Consider the following 20448-nt stretch of genomic DNA (forward strand, 5'->3'; position numbering starts at 1 on the left):
GATAGAAAACTCTATTAACTTTGAATTTGTTTCACAGCAGGAAAGTCTCTGTAAGTGATGGTGAAACACAGAAAAGCATAAAGCGGTTTGGGATCAGGGATGACAATCACATGACCCACAACTTGGGTGTGGTAAGCTTACACGATCTCATTCTCATTTCATTTTCTTTGTAAAGTCCTCATAGTAACAATGCTATCGTAGTCAAATTAAATTAATAATTTAAATTATAAGTTAATAATTTAGTTCTCCCTAATTGAGAATTCCAAAAGACAAGCGTTCACTTTTGAAAGGGGAAAGACACAAAAAAGACCTGTGTGGTAATGTTTTAATGCAGAAGGTGGTGCATGTATGGAATGAGCTTCCAGAGGGAGGCTGGTACAATTACAGCTACTAGGTCAGATTTAGATTGTCTGGTTGGCACAGACAAGTTGGACTGTAGGGTCTGTTTCTGTGCTGCCTGACTCTGATTTTTGCTAATAGGCAACATGTGATCAGCATTTTAGAAGTTAAGTTCTAGAAATTTCTGAATGATGGTATCATACAAATGCCTGTTTGGCTAATATCATATTTCTCTCTCTGCTATTTTAATGACGGAGGTAACTTATTTATTTAATAGTTTAATGCCTCTTAAAATGAGAAAAATTAATAGAATGCATTAAGATGTAGTTTCAGAGTTTATGCTGTTTTCTCTTGAGAGATACACATTTCTATGAACATTAAATATATTTTCAGGCTCCATTATTACTACCACTACTTGAAGTATGCAAAATGTTGTAAAGTGAACAGCTACACATGATACAGAGAAATCTTGATTATCGGCATTCGATTATCTGAATATAGGATTATCCGGCAAGATTGCAAGGCTCCAATGCTTGTTATCCAGCATTTGATTAACCAAATGAAATATACCCTGCCCGTGTCCTTTGGATAATCGAAGTTCCTCTGTATTTAGCAAAAAAGTTTGAAAAATTGCATTCGACAATAACATTGTAGTAAGAATTTGGAATTACTATTTCAGTGCAATAAGATCAAAGAGCACAAATGAAGTTAACTACTCATACTTAGAATAAAGTTCTATATATTTTTTGATGCATTTTTCAATTTGTCAAACTTTACCTCACCACAATGAAAATGTCAGGTACGTACCAAATAGTTTCCCAATATTTAGAACATCTGATGTTTTTTAGATTGTTTCATTTTTAAACTTAACTACTCAAATCGAAGATTTGTAAGTTTGTGTTGGCAACATGTTAGTTTAGGTTCATGTGGCTTTGATTCCATGAAGAGCCATTTTTCTACAAAACAACTTGACTTGTTAATTACCAGGTAAGGCCTTGTTGGAAACTAACTTACAAATCAATACAGAGAATCCTTCAGCATGGATTGATTAAGGAAGTTCAATTATTTAGTCACTAAATCAGTGATACAAAATGCTGAAGATGAGTAGGATATTTCTAACCGACTCCTGCATGACTAACCCTGATTCATCATTTAGTGTTTTCCTAACACTGATCTGACTCCTCTGGCCACTCCTTCCATTGCCTTCCACTCCGAAGAAAGTGGAACGGCAATGCCTGAAGATAGTGCTGTATGTATGGACTTTCAAGAAACAGTTAATAAAGTGCTATGCAATCCATTTGTTAGTAAAATTGAAGATCTACAAAACTCGTTGGCAAGTTAAAAAGATAGCAACAGACTTTAGGAGTAATTGGCAGACTGCTCAAATTTAGACACATATCGGATGTAACTTAATGCAGAGAAGTGTCAGGAGATACATTTTGGTAGGAAGAATGGAATGGGAACAGAGAGGCCTGGGAATATCCATGCACACATTTTAAAGGTGACCAGGTAAGTTCAGATGACTCTTAACACTTAAATCTTAACTCTTAAAAAGGCATTAGAATGAAAGGGTAAGGAAGTTGTCTAAATTTTTCTACAGTGCTGGTTAAGTCCAGCTGGAATATTTTGCAAGTTCTCAATACTGAGTTTCAGGAAGAACGTGAAGACTTGGAGAGGGTTCAAAGTAAGTTTATTAAAATGTTACCAGAGATGAGAAATTTGGTTACGTGGAGAGACGAGAGAAGCCAGAGTGTTCCCTTTAGAACAGGTAAAGCTAAGGGAAGCATTAATGGAGATGTTGAAAATTATGAAGAGTTTGATTAGAGTAAATAACAATAAGCTTTCCAATGACAGAACAATCTGTAACAAAAGGACACAGATTTATGGCAATGACAAAAGAACAAGAGAAGCTATGTAGGTATTATCTTTTGTACAATAAGTGATAATAAACAGAAATACACTGCCTGAAAGGATGATAGAAACATATTTGATAATTTTCTATATTGTAAATACTTATAGGAAAATTAGCTCCAGAAGTAGCAGAGCAATGGGATAGATATTTTGAGTTACTACAGATATAATTATGACCCTTGTAGACCATACTGGGTCAGGTGAAAGCTTTTCTGTTCTAAAGGACATTATTGAATTAGTTTGATTTTTGTGATGATCCAACGGTTTCCTGTCACTTTCTTTTGCAGATTTCAATTTTTTTAAAATTCCAGATTTATTTATTTGTCTTTTGAATAGCACAAATGTTCTTGGTGAGATTTGAACTTAAGCTTTTCTGAATCTTCAGTCAATTCCTCTGGATAATCACTGTTTAGGTTCTTAGTTTGAAATTCAGTTTCCTGTCTCAGTCTGTGAAATGAAGTTTGCAAGTTCTGTGTTGTACTTACCCTGTCAGATTTCTTTTTTGCACTGAGTGGCTAGGTTCACGAAAATGTCACCATCTAAACCACTTCTGTGATACTGTCCAGCCTGAAGTATAGATTGTCAATTAATTGGATAGCTCATTTCCACAGACCTTGCAGCTTGAAAGTCATACTGCATATACACAGGAGATAGAATCATTTTTGTTATAGACAGCAACAACACTTAATTGATCTGATAATGCTTCCTGCTGACGTTGCAGAAAGCAACCCAAAAAGAACTAGTAATAAGTGTGATGTGTCTTTCCCCCTTCTTAATGTCAGTATGAACCCAAGGCATCAGGTCAAACGGATGTCCAAGCATCTATCAGCTTTGATATCATGAAGCAGGATTCAGTCACATTGAAGTATTTATTCATGAAGCAAATCAGTATGTAACAAGGCATCTGGATACACATATGAATAGGAAAAGTTTAGAGAGAGATGGGCCAAGTCCTGGCAAACAGGACTTGGTTAGCTTAGGATATCTAGTCAGCATGGACAAGTTGGGCCAAAGGGTCTGTTTCCGTGCTGTACATCTCTATGACTCTAAGTGCACTGATTTTATTTGAAGTGCTGATCCAGTGAACTAGATAGTGAACTGTGGAGGAAACGATTGGGAAAAATGAGAAAAAGTTTGGCAATTGAAAGTTAGGAAAGAAGTGGAATGCAGTATAGAACATTGTTGAGAATGTGACTGAAGCAGCTGAAGATTTGACAACAAAGATAGTGCAGAAGACAATAGGGTGCACTGAGGCAGAGGTGAAAGCCGTGTGGGACAAGTGTTGAAGAATTGATCAAATTAAAATCTTGTGAGCCATGGAGGAATTTGTAAGTGATTACAATTTGAAATAAATGCAAATGGGAGACTGAACCAATGTTGCAAGCAAAGATGGATTAATGGAAGAGCAAATTTCATGTTGAACAGTTATTGGATGTTTAAACTTTGAACAGATTCTAGTATTCATTGCTGGCCAGCATTGATAACCCATCCCCATTTGCCCTTTGAGAAGGTAGTGGTGAGCTGCCTTCTTAAATCGCTGCAGTCCACTTGCTGTGGGTTGACTCACAATGCTCGTAGGGAGGGAATTCCAGGATTTTGACCCAACGACTATGAAGGAACGGTGGTATTTTCCAAGTCAGGGTGGTGAGTGGCTTGGAGGGGAACTTGCAGGTGGTGGTGTTCCCAAATACCTGCTGCCCTTACCTCTTTGAGACAGAAGTGGTCGTGGGTTTGGAAGGTGCTGTCTCAGGATCTTTGGTGAATTTCTCTGGTGCATCTTGTAGATAGTACACACTGCTGTTAATGAGCGACGGTGGTGGAGGGATTGAATATTTGTAGATGTGGTGCCAATCAAGTAGGTTGCTTTGTCCTGGATTGTGTCGAGCTTCTTGAATACTGTTGGAGGTGCACCCATCCAGGTACGTGGGGAGTATTCCATCACACTCCTGACTTGTGCCTTGTAGATGGTGGATAGACTTTAGGGTGTCAGGAGGTGAGTTACTTGCCGCAGTATCCCTCGTCTCTGACCTGCACTGTAGCCATTGTGTTTATATGGTGAGTCCAGTTGAATTTCTGGTCAATGGTAACCCCAAGGATGTTGACAGTGGGGGATTCAGTGATGGTAGTACAGCTGAATGTCAAGGAGTGGTGGTTAAGAGTGTCTCTTATTGGTGATGGTCATTGTCTGGCATTTGTGTGGCACAAGTGTTACTTGCCACTTGTCTACCCAAGCCTGAATATTGTCCAGATCTTGTTGCCTTTGAGCATGGACTGTTTCAGTATCTGAGGAGTCACGAATGGTGCTGACCACTGTGCAGTCATTGGCAAGCATCCCCACTTCTGACTTTATGACAGAGGGAAAGTCGTTGATGAAGTAGCTGAAGATTGTTGGGCTTAGGACACTACACTGAGGGACTCCTGTAGAGATGTCCTGGAGCTGAGATGACTGACCCTTCGCAACCACAACCATCTTCCTTTGTGCCAGGTATAACTTTAAGCTTTGGAGTGTTTGCCCCCGGTACCCATTGATCCCAGTTTTGCCAGGGCTCCATGATGCCATACTTGGTAAAATGCGGCCTTGATGTCAAGGGCTGTTACTCTCCCCTCATCTCTAGAATTCAGCTCTTTTGTCCATGTTTGAACCAAGGCTGTGATGAGATCGGGAGCCGAGTGACCCTGGCGAAACCCAAACTTGGTGTCACTGAGCAGGTGTTGCTTGATAGCACTGTGGATGGTACCTTCCATCACTTTACTGATGATGGAGAGTAGACTGGGTGGTAATTGGCTGGGTTTGGATTTGTCCTGCAATTTTGTGTACAGGACATACTGGGCAATTTTCCACATTGTCGGGTAGATGCCAGTGTTGTAACTGTACTGGAAGAACTTGGCTAGGGGAGTGGCAAGTTCTGGAGCTCAAGTCTTCAGTACTTTTACCGGAATGTTATCAGGGTCCATTGCCTTTGCAGTACCCAGTGTCTCCAGCCATTTCTTGATATCATGTGGAGCGAATTGAATTGGCTGGAGATTGGTATCTGTGCTGCTGGGGACCACTGGAGGAGCACGAGATGGATCATCCACTCGACACTTCTGAATGAAGATTGTTGTGAGTGCATCAGACTTATCTTTTGCTCTGATGTGCTGGGCTCCTCATCATTGAAGACAGGGATATTTGTGGAGCTACCTCCTCCAGTGAGTTGTTTAATTGTCCACCATCGTACTCAACTGGATGTGGAAGGACTGCAAAGCTTAGGTCTGATTTGTTGGTTGTGGGGTCACTTAGCTCTGTCTATCACTTCTGCTGCTTATGCTGTTTGGTGTGCAAATAGTCCTGTTTGGTAGCTTCACCAGGTTGACATATCATGTTTAGGTATGCCAGATGCTGCTCTTGTCTTCCCCCTGCACTCTCCATTAAACCAGGGTTGATCCCCTGGGTTGATGGTAATGGTTGCGTGGGGGATATTGCCAGGCCATGAGATTGTAGATTGTGCTGGAGTACATTCTGCTGCTGTTGATGGCCCACAGCACCTCATGGATGCCCAGTCTTGAGCTGCCAGATCCGTTCGAAGTCTGTCCCATTTAGCATGATAGTGCTACACAATACAATGGAGGTTATTCTCAACGTGAAGGCAGGGCTTCATCTCCACAAGGACAGTGCGGTGGTCACTTCTGCAGCCTGCAAGATTAGTAAGGTTGAGGTCAAGTATGTTTTTTTTCTCTTGTTAGTTCCTTTCCCACCTGCTGCAGACCCAATCTAGCAGTTATATCCTTTAGGACCTGACCAGCTCGATCAGTAAAGTTGCTGCTGAGCCACCCTTGGTGGTGGACATTGAAATCCCCCACCCAGAGTACCTTTTGTGCCCTTGCCATCCTCCAGTGCTTCCTCCAAGTGTTGTTCAACATGGAGGAGTACTGATTCATCAGTCAAAGGAGGATGGTATGTGCTAACCAGTAAGAGGTTTCCTTGCCTATGTTTAACCTGAAGTCCAAAGTCGATGTCAAGAACTCCCAGGACAAAGCCCGCCCGGCTGTGCTGCCACCTCTACTGAGTCTGTCCCTCAAATGGGATAGTACATATCCAGGGATAGTAATGGTGGTGTCTGGGACATTATCTGTAAGGCATGATTCCATAGGAATGATTGTCAGACTGTTGCTTGACTAGTCTGTGAGAGAACTTTCCCAATTTTTTTTATATAGGATACTGAAGAGTTGGAAGTAAGTAGCCACGGTGATGAAATATTATTTGAAGTTCAAACCAGGATCAAACAGGAACTGAGTTTTACATGGCATGGTTTAGATTGAGTGAATGGAGAGAGGAGTGAATGAACTGAGTGGCAAAAAAAGTCAAATGTGTTGTGGATGCTGACGGGGATAGATTCAATCTTCTCAATACTCAGCTGCTAGAATTTGTGACTATACTACAAAATAATGTTTGGCAAACAGCTAGAGGTGATTTTACAGTAAAAAAAAAGAAATGGAATTAGATCCAAACATTGAAAAAGTTATAAAGGAAGTTTATCCATGCATACATGTAATGTCACTTGGGGCAAAAAAAAATGGTCTTTTTGGGTCAAGAGACCAAAGTATGCTATAACTTGATGTGATCGATCCAATAATAGATAAAACATTAGGCTCGTTTTGAATCAGGCAATGATTTTAATTTGAGCTAGCAAAGATGAGTGACATATCAGCAGGGATAGCATGATTGTGCGTTGATGTTTGACGACTTAAGAGTGAGCACATCAAAGGCAAAAAGAACAGTATAGCAGCTTGAAAATGTTCTTTAGAAAATGAATTTGTGATCACCAAAATAGTTACTTTACTTCCATAAACAGTAATATTATATTGATAAGTAGTCTATAAGAGCCAAGGTGTGTGATGTAACATTTTGCAATGCTATTGTATCACTGTGTTTTATTTGTCCACAATTGTTGCTATTTTAAATCATTAATGTTAGTTGATAATGAATTTTACCATTTTATTAAAATAACAACTCTGAAACAAACTGAAACCAGAAAGACATCAAATTAACATAATAGATGTTTATAACTAATCTTTCTGTAATCCTGTCTAGGTGGATGCAACGTCAGTGAGACAAATTGATCGACTTAGAGCTGCTAGTGGGATCATGCAAGAAGAGCTGAGAAATCATAATGGCATTCTGTATCCTACTGCACGTGGGCTTAGAAATGAGAAGGAGCAAGAGGCTGCAGTTGCAATGACCAGCCTAGGATTTATGACTGATAGAATGCCTGATTTGAATTATAAATCACATCCGCCAGAAACCCTAGAAAATGGCAGTGGCTGCACAAAGCCTCATGAAAGCTTTAGCACCCTGTACAAATCACCACCTGGACTACAAAATGCTGCTGGTGCAAGAAGTGAACCATTGGGTTTAGAAGGATCTTCAGCTGGTAAACAAACACCAGTGAATGGAACTGGTCCAAGTTATTTGCGGCTTCCGTGGGTTAGCCCATACATGGAGAGTCCAGCACCAGGGATGTATCCATTTGTGGAATCACCAAGCAAATACTCAATGAACATGTATAAAACATGCTTGATACCTTCCCAGAATTCTTATGGCTTACCACAACACATCTCCTATTCACCTGTCTGTAGTCACAGCGATCGCTTCTTGTACATACCACCTCCACACTACGGTTTGCCTCACATCCCATCATCTCTTCCTTCTCCACTAAGGATTACACCAGCTGCAACATCACCCATAATGTCTTCAATGGTTCATTGTCCTGATAAATGCCTGTCAGGAATAATGACGGGAAATCCTAGATTGCAAGTTGATCCACAAATTTTGACGCATCAAATATCGAGCAGCAAGAAAACAAGGATTGCAGCTAATGAAAAGGCAAATACTAGTAGTATTCCTGCAGATCCTGCTTCACTGTTGCAATCTCCTAAACCACCTGCCCGGCTTCATCTTTCCTCATCACAGATTGGAGAGAGCTCTTCTGAATTCCAGAAACATCTTGCCAGACTATCTGGTCCTTCTCCTTCAATGGCACTTCCTCATGGTTATTTAAGCCTAAGCAGTGAATTTGCTTCTCCTGCACGATCAACGAACAGCAAAAATTCAAAACCAACAGAATCTGGGGATAGCTTGCAACAAACAGTTACACATTCACGAAGCTCTCAGCCTGAACAAAAAGCTACCAAGTCTCCATTACAGCAAGAAACACAGACGCCCACGAAAGACTGCAGTGAGAAGCCTTTAGATCTGTCTTCTAAAGTAGGTTGTAGTGAGACCTCAAGTGATCAGGTATCCAAGACTGAGAGTGCTGATAAGGTGGTGCCAGTATCAGCAGCTGGCAAATGGCGCAACAATTCCTCATTGTCTAGCAAGGAAACATTTCCTAGCAGGGAAAGTCATTCTGAAGTTTCAGCAATTTCAATACATAATGAACTCACTATTGAAAGACCTGCTATTATCAACAAATTGCACTCAACCTGGGCCATTCCTGGTTCTAGTTCTCCTGGTGACCATCAAACTAGTAGTATATTGGTGAGCAATAAAACACTAGAGCGTATAATTCCTCATCAGAGAAGTTCCTCATGCCCTAGAATTGGGAGTTCCAATGGTTCTGTCAATCATATTCCAGGTCCAGTGTCTGGATTGGGCAGACCTGCTTCTGCTTCACCATCACCAAATGTTAGTACTGAATGGGGTCACTCTGAGAAGGCTCATAGAAATAACTCTTCAAATAAAACATCTGTGATTCACCAAACAGGGCAGTCCTCTCCAGTACCCAGCCAGCAGTCCACTAAAGGGACTAAAGGTGGTTGTCAGGATTTTGCATCACATTCAACTGAAAGTGGCCATTCATCAGGTTCGATATTTCTCACTCCAAACGAGACATTTTTATCCCCACCTTTACCATATCCAAACAGATATTTCACCTACTCCACACCTGAAGGAATCTCCATTGGCCACCTTCCTTTACCCGATAAAGGACTTGTGTTTCCCCATCCTGCTTTATTGCCTAATGGCAATTTGTATGCAGGAAACTTGGCGCCAAAGCATAGACTTTCTTATACCAGCTTGCCAACATGCAGAGGTGAATACACCGTGTTTCACAACACACAAAATTTGATCAACCCTATAATTTCATCACTCACTTCACAAGAAGAGAAAAGGAGTGAAGGAGCACAACGGCGATCTAGGTCACATGATCGACTTCGATGTCATGAAGAGCCGATTAACAGAGGGAAACCAACAGAAATTTCACAGAAATCAAATGCAACTCAGTTACATGTTTCCATTGGACCTGAGGTCTCATGTTCTAATCCAAAGAATCATGGCAAAATGTTTGCCAAAGATTACAAGGATAAACCCTTAATCGTGGAACACAATGATCAATGGGGAAAAGTTGAAGCAAAAGCATCTAAAAAGAGCATCCTGCCAGAAGGAAGCAACAAACAATATTTTATGAAAGAAATTGATGAGCAAACAGTTGACTCTGTGGAAGCCATCGCCAAGCAAGATAGTGTCCAAAAAGACAAAGATGTTCTCAAGGCAGTAGAGTTTTGTAGCTCATCACAGGGTCAATGTTTACCAAATCAGAACTTAAACAAAGATTTTATTTCAGACTGCCAAAGTAAGGAGAGTACAACAGTTCAGTTGATCACTGATCTATCGGACGGTGGTCGCATCATTGATAGTGTTCCCACAACTATGGGTAATATAAATACCAATAAGGAATTTGGTGCTGAAGCTGAGCAGTTTTTGGCTCAATTGAATCACAGTGATACCAAAGACAGAACTGATGACTTGGACATAGCAGCTGCTAAATTTATGAAGCCAAAAAAGTCTAATCTAACAAAGCGAATTGCCAACTCAGCTGGGTATGTGGGAGATAAATTTAAGTGTGTCACAACAGAACTGTATGCCGATTCTAGCCAGCTAAGTCGAGAACAACGAGCACTACAGGTGAGTCGCTGACTTATTTGTCAGTAGCTAATATATTAAATTGTTACAAGGCTGGGTAAGATCTTTTGACTTTTAATATTTTATACTCTCAATGGGTGAGAAAACTTTTGTGAAATTCAGAGAAGGGCTTTATGAGATTTTTGGTTTAATTTATATGCAGTGCTATGCTGTTGATTATTATGAGTGTGCAAGTGATGATGCTTAGCAGCAGTTAAATCTAAATTGTCCTGGGGATACTGGTGATACCAACAAGGCAATGTTTATTGCTCCTCTTAATTGTCATGAGTGTATTAAGGGACTTGAATCACATTTAGCAAAGTAGGAAATGTAATAACAGAACATTAGTTTTCCTGGTAATTTTAGCTATATTATTGAATATTTTGGATACATTTTCTCAAATTGCCACAGCGGAATTGAACTTGAGACTTGCTGGTTTCTATTCTGTTATCCTAATACTGGACCATTGTACCCATATAATGTTGTACCTTGTTCCAGAAACTTTGCACATTTTGCCAGCAGTCTTGTGACTTTGCGCTATTGACTTTGCATGCCCTTTATATTTCACTATTTGTAGTCTTCTGTATAATCCAGTCATCCCAATAAAATATATGATTTCAAGAAAAAAAAACACTAGGGAAAGGTTGATATATATACATGCCTGTGTATTAAAAAAATGGATGGTCTGGCGTATGTGTTCTAGACTTGTATATTGTCACGTTTTGGCTTTGTCCTTTGTATTCTTGGTTATGCTGCTCATTCAATTGAATTTTGTAATTGGATACACTTGTAATCATCCCAATAGATGCTCTTGTTATACTTGTGTAGCATGTTCAAATGTTAGACATTGTTTCCTGTATCATTCTTGCACCATAGCGTCAAACCAAGATGTAGTAGGAGTAAACCCAATTAGTAATACCATCGTCAACAGGCCTGCAAAGATGAGCTGTCCCCCTGTTATAGTGACACTGTGTGTATGTGTGTGTGTGTGTGTGTGTGTGTGTGTGTGTATTGATCTGCCAGCTATGGTATGAGCAAGGTGAATCCCTTCCTCTTCCTCTTCATGCTTCTTTGCTTTGTTTCACACATTTGTGTTCAGCATTCTGTACATAATTGTATGTGTGAGGTGTTCAGTAAGCATTGCAGATTTACACACTTTTTGATAGGTATTAAGCTTCTTAATTTTCATTCTTGTTGTGAAATATTGGTTTATGTCTGTAAAAATGAATGAAAAAGTTCCCCACTGAGTGATCATTTTGATTGAATAGATGGAAGGATTATCACAAGAGGACAGTATTTTATATCAGCCTGCTGCTTACTGTGAGGTCAGTTCTTAAGATTTTTCTCAGATTGTTTTAACTAAAATAAAAGAACTGTTAAATGTTTTTCGTTAACAAAGTTTTAGCAGTGAGTCAATAGCCCCAAGATGAGTGTACAAGCTACATTCCTTGTGTTGTGTTGAAACTCTCCAGCATGTTACAAGATTGTATGCAACAGAAATGTACTGTTTTTTTAAAAAACTACAATATTCTCTCTTTCTCATGGAGACACTATAGCTATTCATTTTAATAAATAGCCCATCAGTACAAATTAACGCTATTCAGTGTTTTAGAAAAAAAAACCTTCCAATGGGCATAAAGTACAGATGTGAAAATATTGTTTTATTAACATAATATGTTATTATTTCATCTTATCATTTATGGTTTTAGCGTGCTATGATGCGCTTCTCTGAACTTGAGATGAAGCAACGGGATGATAAAGTTTCTGAAGAATCATTAGAGGACAATAAATTAAGTGACACTGACTGCAGCAACCTCACTGGAAAAAAGGAAAAGAAGTCAAAGGGAGATTCAGAAGAAGAGAATATTTCTGTGGAAAATTTTGAAGGTGAGTGATATCAGCCGTTGCAATGTTATTTGAACATTAAAAAAGGTTAGAATCTTCTCCTAATAATTAGTATATTTAGCATCCCATGAAGAGTCATTTTCTTATTGATTGTGATCAAATAATTCATTCATCTTGATAAAGTGATATAATGAAAAGTGTAGTATGTCTCCAAAGCCATTTATAAAATTGAATAATGAAATGGTTAGAGCTGTTTATTCTTTTCTAATCATGTTGTATTCTATGTAAACATATTAGAACCTTTTTATTATTTATGCATGGACATTGCCAGCTAGCCCAGCATTTATTGCCCAAACCAAATTGCTCTGAAGAATGTGGTGGTGAGCTGCTTTCTTGAACAGCTGCAATCCATTTGGTGTAGATCCACAATTCTGTTAGGGAGATGTTCCAGAGTTTTGATCCAGTGACACTAAAGCAATAGCAATATATTTCAAAGTAGAATGGTGAGAGGCTTGGAGGAGAACTTGCAGCTAGTGGTGTTTCCATGCCTCTGATGCCCTTATCCTCAATTGTAGTGGTTGTGAGTTTGGAAGGTCCTGATATGGAGACTTGATAAATTTCAACAGAACATCTTGTAGATCACTCAACTGATTTTTTGGTTGGCAAGATTAACGTTTGAGGAAAGACTGGATCAGTTAGGATGATGTTCACTGAAGTTTAGAAGAATAGGAGGATCTCATAAAAACCCAAAAAATGCTAACAGGACTGGACAGGCTAAACACTGGAACAATACTTCGAATGACCAGGGTGACTGTCTAAGGATATAGGGTAAGCCATTTAGAACTAAGATGAGGAGAAATTTCTTCTGCCAGAGAATGGTGAACCTTTGGAATTCTCTGTCATAGAAAGTGACCGAGGCCAAAATTTTGAATGTTTTCAAAAAGGAGTTACATGTGGAGTTAAAAGCATCAAAGGGTACAGGGAGAGAAGTGGGAATAGGGTACTGAATTAGATGATCAATCATGATGTTGGATGGTGGAGCAGGCTTAAAGGGCTGACTGGCCTACTCTTGCTATGTTTCTATGATTATAAATGGCACAGACTGCTACTATTGTCCATTGGTGGTGGAGGGAATGCCTGTTTGTGGATGGGGTGCCATTAACGCAGATGCTTTGTCCTGGATGGTGTCAAACTGTCAAGCCTAGGACTCTTCTCTGAAGAGCTCCTGCCAAAAGGCCTGGAATTGAGATTACTGATTACCAACAACCACAACCATCTTTTTTTGTGCGAGGTGTGACTTTAATAAGTATCTATAAAAGTACGTACAATTTTAGGGTCTAATAATGTTCCTCGGACAATGAAACTCCATATTTAATTAACAATTGAGAAAGTGTTACTTTTTACTCAGAAGAGTAAATAGAAGTTTCAGACAGTTATCTCTGAACTTCTCTGAATTAAGTATTCTTGCTACTGGCTTTGATGTTTTCCACATAAACATAGAGATGTACAGCACAGAAACAGACCCTTCGGTCCAACCCGTCCATGCCGACAGATATCCCAAACCAATCTAGTCCCATTTACCAGCACTTGGCTCATATCCCTTTAAACCCTTCCTATTCATACATCCATCCAGATGCTTTTTTAAATGTTGCAATTGTACCAGCTTCCACCACTTCCTCTGGCAGCTCATTCCATAATGTACCACCCTCTGTGTAAAAAAAGTTGTCACTTGGGTCCCTTTTTATATCTTTCTCCTCTCATCCTAAACCTATGCCCTCTGGTTCTGGACTCCCCCACCCCAGGGAAAAGACCTTGTCTGTTTATCCTATCCATGCCCTTCATGATTTAATAAGCCTCTATAAGGTCACCCCTCAGCCTCCAACGCTCCAGGGAAAACAGCTCCAGCGTATTCAGCCTCTCTCTACAGCTCAAATCCTCCAACTCTGGCAACATCCTTGTAAATCTTTTCTGAGCCCTTTCATGTTTCACAACATCCTTCTGATAGGAAGAACAGAATTACATGCAATATTCCAAAAGTGGTCTAACCAAAGTCCAATACAGCCGCAACGTGACCTCCCAACTCCTGTATACAATACTCTGACCAATAAAGGAAAGTATACCAAACGCCCTCTTCACAATCATATCTAGTTGCGACTCCACTTTCAAGGAGCTATGAACCTGCACTCCAAGGTCTCTTTGTTCAGCAACACCTCCCTAGGACCTTAACCATTAATTGTCTAAGTGCTGCTAAGATTTGCTTTTCCAAAATGCAGCACTTCACATTTATCTAAATTAAACTCCATCTCCTACTCTTCAGCCCATTGGCCCATCTGATCAAGATCCCATTGTACTCTAACGTAACCTTCGTCACTGTCCACTACACCTCATCTGCAAGCTTACTAACTATACCTGCTAAGTTCACATCCAAATAATTTATATAAATGACGAAAAGTAGTCGACTCAGCACCGATCCTTGAGGCACTCCACTGGTCACAGGTTTCCAGTCTGAAAAGCAACCCTCCACCAACACCTTCTGTCTTCTACCTTTGAGTCAGTTCTGTATCCAAATGGCTAGTTCTCCCTGTATTCCGTGAAATCTAACCTTGCTAACCAGTCTCCCATGGGAAACCTTGTCAAACATCTTACTGAAGTCCAGATAGATCACATCCACCACTCTGCCCTCATCAATGCTCTTTGTTACTTCAGAAAACTCAATGAAGTTTGTGAGACATGATTTCCCATGCATGAAGCCATGCTGACTATCCCTACCCAGCCCTTGCCTTTCCAAATACATGTATATCCTGTCCTTCAGGATTCTCTCCAACAACTTGCCCACCACCGATGTCAGGCTTACCAGTCTATAATTCCCTGGCTTTTCCTTACCACCTTTCTTAAATAGTGGCTCCACATTAGCCAACCTTCAGTCTTCCGTCACCTTACCTGTGACTATCGTTGATACAAATGTCTCAGCAATGGGCCCAGCAATCACTTCCCTAGCTTCCCACATAGTTCTAGGGTACACCTGATCAGGTCCTGGCGATTTATTCACTTTAGTGCATTTCAAGATATCCAGCACCTCTTTCTCTGTAATATGGAGATTTCTCTAGATGTCACCATCTATTTCCCCACATTTTATATCTTTCTTGTCGTTCACCACAGTGAACACTGATGATAAATATTCATTTAGTGTCTTCCTCCATCTCCTGCGGCTCCACATATAAGCTGCCTTGCTGATCTTTGAGGGGCCCTATTCAGTCCCTCGTTACCCTTTTGTCCTTAATATATTTATAAAAACCCTTTAGATTATTCTTACCCCTATTTGCCAAAGCTATCTCATGTCCCCTTATTGCCCTCCTGATTTCCCTCTTTAGTATACTCCTACCTTTATACTCTTCTAAGGATTCACTCAACCTCTGCTGTCTATACCTGGCACATGCTTCCTTCTTTTTCTTAACCAAATCCTCAATTTTTCTAGTCATCCAGCATTCGCTACACCTACCAGCCTTTCCTTTCACCCCAACAGGAATATACTGTCTCTGGACTCTCATTATCTAATTTCTGAAGGCTTCCCATTTTCCAGCTGTCCCTTTTATATGTGAACATCTACGCCCAATCGGCTTTTGAATGTTCTTGCCTAGTACCATCAAAATTAGCCTTCCTCCAATTTAGAACCTCAACGTTTAGATCTGGTCTATCCTATTGAAAAGAAGAGAGCAAGTTTATTGAGCAGCATATTCATAATGTGCTTCTTGAAACTATTCAGGTTTCAAAAATGCATTACAGCACAACAACTGGAGCTTGCATCAGTGTAATATAATTAATGTAATAAAATGTCCATAGGTGCTTCATAGGAGCATTATCAATAACACTTGACATGGAGATACGGGAGATTTGAGAAAGGTAATCAAAAACTTGGTCCAAGAGCTGGGTTTTAAGGAATGACATGAAGAAATCTCGGTCGGAAGTTCCAGAGCTTAGCACTCAGGAAGCTGAAGGCATGAAAAGAGATTCTGTTGGCTTTGAGACAAATACACTTTCCAAATGTGCATCATACACTAGTGTACTTTTTTAAATTAATTTTTATTTTGAATCAAGTATTTTTGCTGAAGATAGCAATCACATGACTACATTCAGCCACCATGTGTGGTTTACAGATCTGTTTTAATGTCACATTCTTCTCTTAATAATTATCATTGCTTATCCTAATAATTTCCCAAATTTATGTTCATCCTTATCTGTCAGCAAGTATTCAGAAATCATCCAATTTCTTGTTTATTTCTATTTACATTGAAAGTAATAGTTTAAGTTATCTTGATTACTTTATTGCAGCATACTATTTAGTGACACTTAAAGCTATTTAATAACTGTGCTGCACCTTGCTCTGTTTTACTAACTTGCCTGCAGTTGAGACCAATAACTGCCATAATATCTTGACTGTTTTGAAAACCAGAGAATCTCTAAATACAAATATAAGTAATGTGAACATAAGGTGAACGGCACAGTGGCTCAGTGGTTAGCACTGCGGCCTTACAGTGCCAGAGATCTGGATTCGATTCCAGTAGCGGGCATTGTCTGTGTGGAGTTTGCACATTCTCCCCGTGTATGCATGGGTTTCCTTCGGGTGCTCCAGTTTCCTCCCACAATCCAAAGGTGTGCAGGTCAGGTGAATGTCAAGTAATAGGGAGGGGGAATGGGTCTGGGTGGGTTACTCTTTGGAGGGTCGGTGTGGACTTGGGCTAAAGGGCCTGTTTCCAAGCTATAGGGATTCTAATTCTAATGCTGAGCCGTGATAATATCAAAAGTAAACTTTCCAGGAAAATTGTCACACCTGGTATGATTATTCAAGTGCTGTCCCTTCTATCCCACAGATGAAAAATTCTTGAGCCTGTTTAGCCCTCCATCTTTCCTTGACTTCTTTTATTTAAGGATGTAAAACCAATGTGTTAATATACTTACAGATACATGGGTGATTTTTGTAATTATTTTTAAATGTAGTTTTAAAACTCCAGATTGAAACAGAAGAGCCACAAGACCCGTAAGACTGCAAAAATTCTGGCCAAGGAAGTTGGGAAAAGCTTTTTAAAAACCAAAATTCAGTGTTCACGATTTTTGGCTACTGGTACTGAAACTGCACTATCCAATAGTAGCAAGCAAATGCTTCTCTTATTTGTCTTACATTTCTTTAATCCACTGACTTTGGTAGAAAATGAATAAATTTCAAAAGCACTTTAATCCCGTGTGATACTTCAAGATTATTGTCATATAGAAACCATCAGTCAGCAGTAATATAATCCAGCTGGAGTTTGAGAGACTGTTTTTAAAAAAGGGGTTAACGATTTTTGGGTGCATTTAGGAAATTGTGTCCAAAATTGCACTGGTAAAGTTACTGTTCATATTCACTAAAGGTTCAATCAAATTAATTTGCCTAATCAGTAATGTAAACCAGCAATCCATCAGCATTATAGTATGCAAGCATTTATCTGATCTTTAAATTATGCTTCTAGCAGATTTAAGATCGGGTAATCAGTAATGCAGCAAAAAAATGGGCTTATGACAAAATATAATCAAAAATATTTCAGGTGTGCAGACCTCCACCTGAAATTCCCTACATTAAAATTACCAAAAAATAACTTGAATGATTCCACATAATATTTTGTTTCTGCTTCCCCTGTTGGTGCTAAGAAATGTTTAATTAAATATTTTTTTTGATATGAACATAAAATGTATCCAAGTATCCCATGGCAAAATAATTGGTGCAAATTGAAGACCCTTTCCTGACCAGTGCAATTGCAATGTGCCACAAACTATAATTTATCCCCCATTTCCACCTACATGGTCAGTTCTACCAATGGGTCATATGAGAACTAAGAATACCCAGAGGAGATGGTGCATTGAAAGCCACAAATTGGGTGGGAAAATTCACTCGCTGTGAGTGAACAGAGAAGTGTGGGGAGAGAGAGAGATTACTAAGTGGAAGGGAGAGACACTGGAGGGGGAAGAGTATTGCAAAGTGGAAATAGAGGGTTACAAAGCAATGAGAGGGTCTGAATAGGGAGAGTGGCAGCAAACTTGAGAAAACGTTTCTATACATTTGAAAATAGGATACTTGCCAAACTGGGAATAGGAAAAATAAGGTGATGAATTCCATGCAAATTAATATGGAGTATCTAGATTAAAGTTTCAGGAGTTCAGTAGTTAGTGTATAGGGAAAAACATAGTGGATGTTATTGCAATGAACACTGACAGTTGTATAATATTGAATAGTTTTATTTCATATATATTTTGCATTTGTGTGTCACCCATCTCAAAGCATCTTACATACACTGAATTGTTTGAGGTGCAGTGACTGTGTTAGAAAGAGACTTACAACAGTTTAGCTGTGACTTCACTAGTCTGCAGGAAGCATGTTTTTTGTGTCCCAAAGTGTCAATTTTCTTTCATAAAAAGCACTTGTTGCTAACTTATGCCTGTTGTCTCATAGTAATTTAAATATTGTGGTGTCCAGCCAATTAGTATTTTCCCTGTGTGTTGTGCCTATAAATGTAATAGAATAATGATAATTATTGATGATATTGATGATTTCTTCTAATTCTACTTCTGAGCAACCATATCCCTTGTATATCAAGACAAGTTGGTGGTAGTGTTGATAGTGAGGAGGAGGGTCTCAGGCTTTAGTCTGATATTGATCAGCTGGTAAATAGCAATGCCAGATGGAATTTAATCGTCATAAGTGTGAGGTGATACATTTTGGAGGTCTAATAAGGGAAGGATATACTCAATGAACGATAGGTCCTATGGAGCGCTGAGGAACAAAGGGACCTTGGTGTACAAGTCTATTGATCCCTCAAGGTGTCTGCACAGGTTGACAGGGTGCTAATGAAGGCATACAGAATGTGTACCTTTATTAGAATATAGGAGCAAGGAAGTTTTGGTGCAACTTTATAAAACATTAGTTAGGCCATAGATGGAGTTCCAGTCGCTACACTTTTGGAAAGACGTGCTGGCGGCGGAAAGGGTACAGAGGAGGTTCATCAGGATGTTGCCTGGGATGGAAAATCTCAGTTATGAGGAGAGACTGGATAGGCTGGGTTTGTTTTCCTTGGAGCAGAGAGGATGAGAGAAGATCTGATTGAGGTATACAAAATTATGAGAGGCATAGACATGGTAAATCATGAGAATCTTTTCCCCATGGCAGATTTGTCTAAAACCAGAGGACATAAGTTTAAGGTGAGGAGTAAGTGGCTTAGAGGAGATCTGAGGAAACATTTTTTTTCATCCAGCAGGTGGTAGATATTTAGAATGAGCTGCCAGAGAGTGTGATGGAGGCAGGTACTTTTACAACATTTAAGAGCATTCAGACAAGCACTTAAAATGTAAGGGCACAGTAGGCTATGGACCAAATGTAGGTACATGGGATTATAATTTTAGTGTTTGTTGATCGACATAGGTATGATGGGCCAAAGGGCTTGTATCCATGCTAAATGACTTTATGTTTATGACAAATACAAAAGCTCTTGTTATTCAATGACTGCATCACTTAATAACGAGGTTGACAAAGGAGGTTTTGTAAAACAAAACTGAGTGCCTGCAAATCAAAATTAGCCCTGAAAATGTTTCAGGAGACTCCCGAGGATCTGATTTGAGCCCTGGATCTGATTTCTGCGAATTGATCTTAAACTTAAAGATTGCAGGAAGATATGAGCATAGGTGTTTCCTACATATTTGAATTTAAAATTAACTGATGCTGCTTGTGTTAGCTGAAGTTAATCATGCAGGAGTTCAACTTCGATATATGAAACAGTATGATTCCTGAGACTACCAAATCAGTGATCTGGTGTTTTCATCATAGTTCTGTTGTCAAGCCCATTATTTTCAAGACCACCATTGTCTGTTTTTTAATCTCCTAACTATTCAGCAAACTGTAGGCTCATCATCAATAGCATTTCAGTGTCTGGTACTTTCATATAGTTTTAAATGCTTTATTCAGAAAGTGACTGAGTACAGAAAATCTGTATCAATGATAATTTCAGCCAATAGGTTTCCCCCCCCCATACACACAAAAGGTTATTCATTATTGCTGTTGAATTAGTGGTTGACACTTCAATTCCCTGTTAGTCTACTTACTCACCTGCCAATCATCTGATAGTGAAAGATAGTAATGAAACTGCCTGGTTGCTGTGTGAATTGAAACTATTACCATGACAACAATGCTATGGAGTATTTCCATGGTACACCATGTAGTGATTAATTATGAGATGTGCCACATGTCATATGATTCTAGTTAGCTGTGATTAAGTCATTTAAACAACTACAAATAATTCACTGTTATACAAGTATTTGTCTTGTGTTGGTCAGAAACCTTGAGTACTACTGGTAATATTATCCTGTACACAATTAACAGCAACATTAGAAAG

The 20448-nt window shown here is 39.4% G+C and overlaps 1 protein-coding gene across 6 annotated transcripts in view; it reads left to right on the forward strand.

Annotated features, from left to right (window-relative positions):
* The window catches only part of bcor (BCL6 corepressor), a 328887-nt gene that overhangs the window by 268489 nt on the left and 39950 nt on the right, over positions 1-20448 (forward strand). For 5 of the 6 annotated variants that reach the window (XM_087992844.1, XM_087992839.1, XM_087992842.1 and 2 more), the window contains 4 exons: positions 38-131; positions 7322-10192; positions 11458-11514; positions 11899-12076. In XM_087992844.1, coding sequence (XP_087848970.1) covers positions 38-131; positions 7322-10192; positions 11458-11514; positions 11899-12076 — 3200 coding nt within the window. The remainder of the gene's footprint in view (positions 1-37; positions 132-7321; positions 10193-11457; positions 11515-11898; positions 12077-20448) is intronic. The other variant, XM_087992840.1, reaches the window with a different exon arrangement.

Source organism: Chiloscyllium plagiosum, unplaced genomic scaffold, assembly GCF_037043375.1.
Source record: "Chiloscyllium plagiosum isolate Xiang-an unplaced genomic scaffold, Cpla_swu_hap1 HiC_scaffold_12, whole genome shotgun sequence".
Classification (NCBI taxonomy): domain Eukaryota; kingdom Metazoa; phylum Chordata; class Chondrichthyes; order Orectolobiformes; family Hemiscylliidae; genus Chiloscyllium; species Chiloscyllium plagiosum.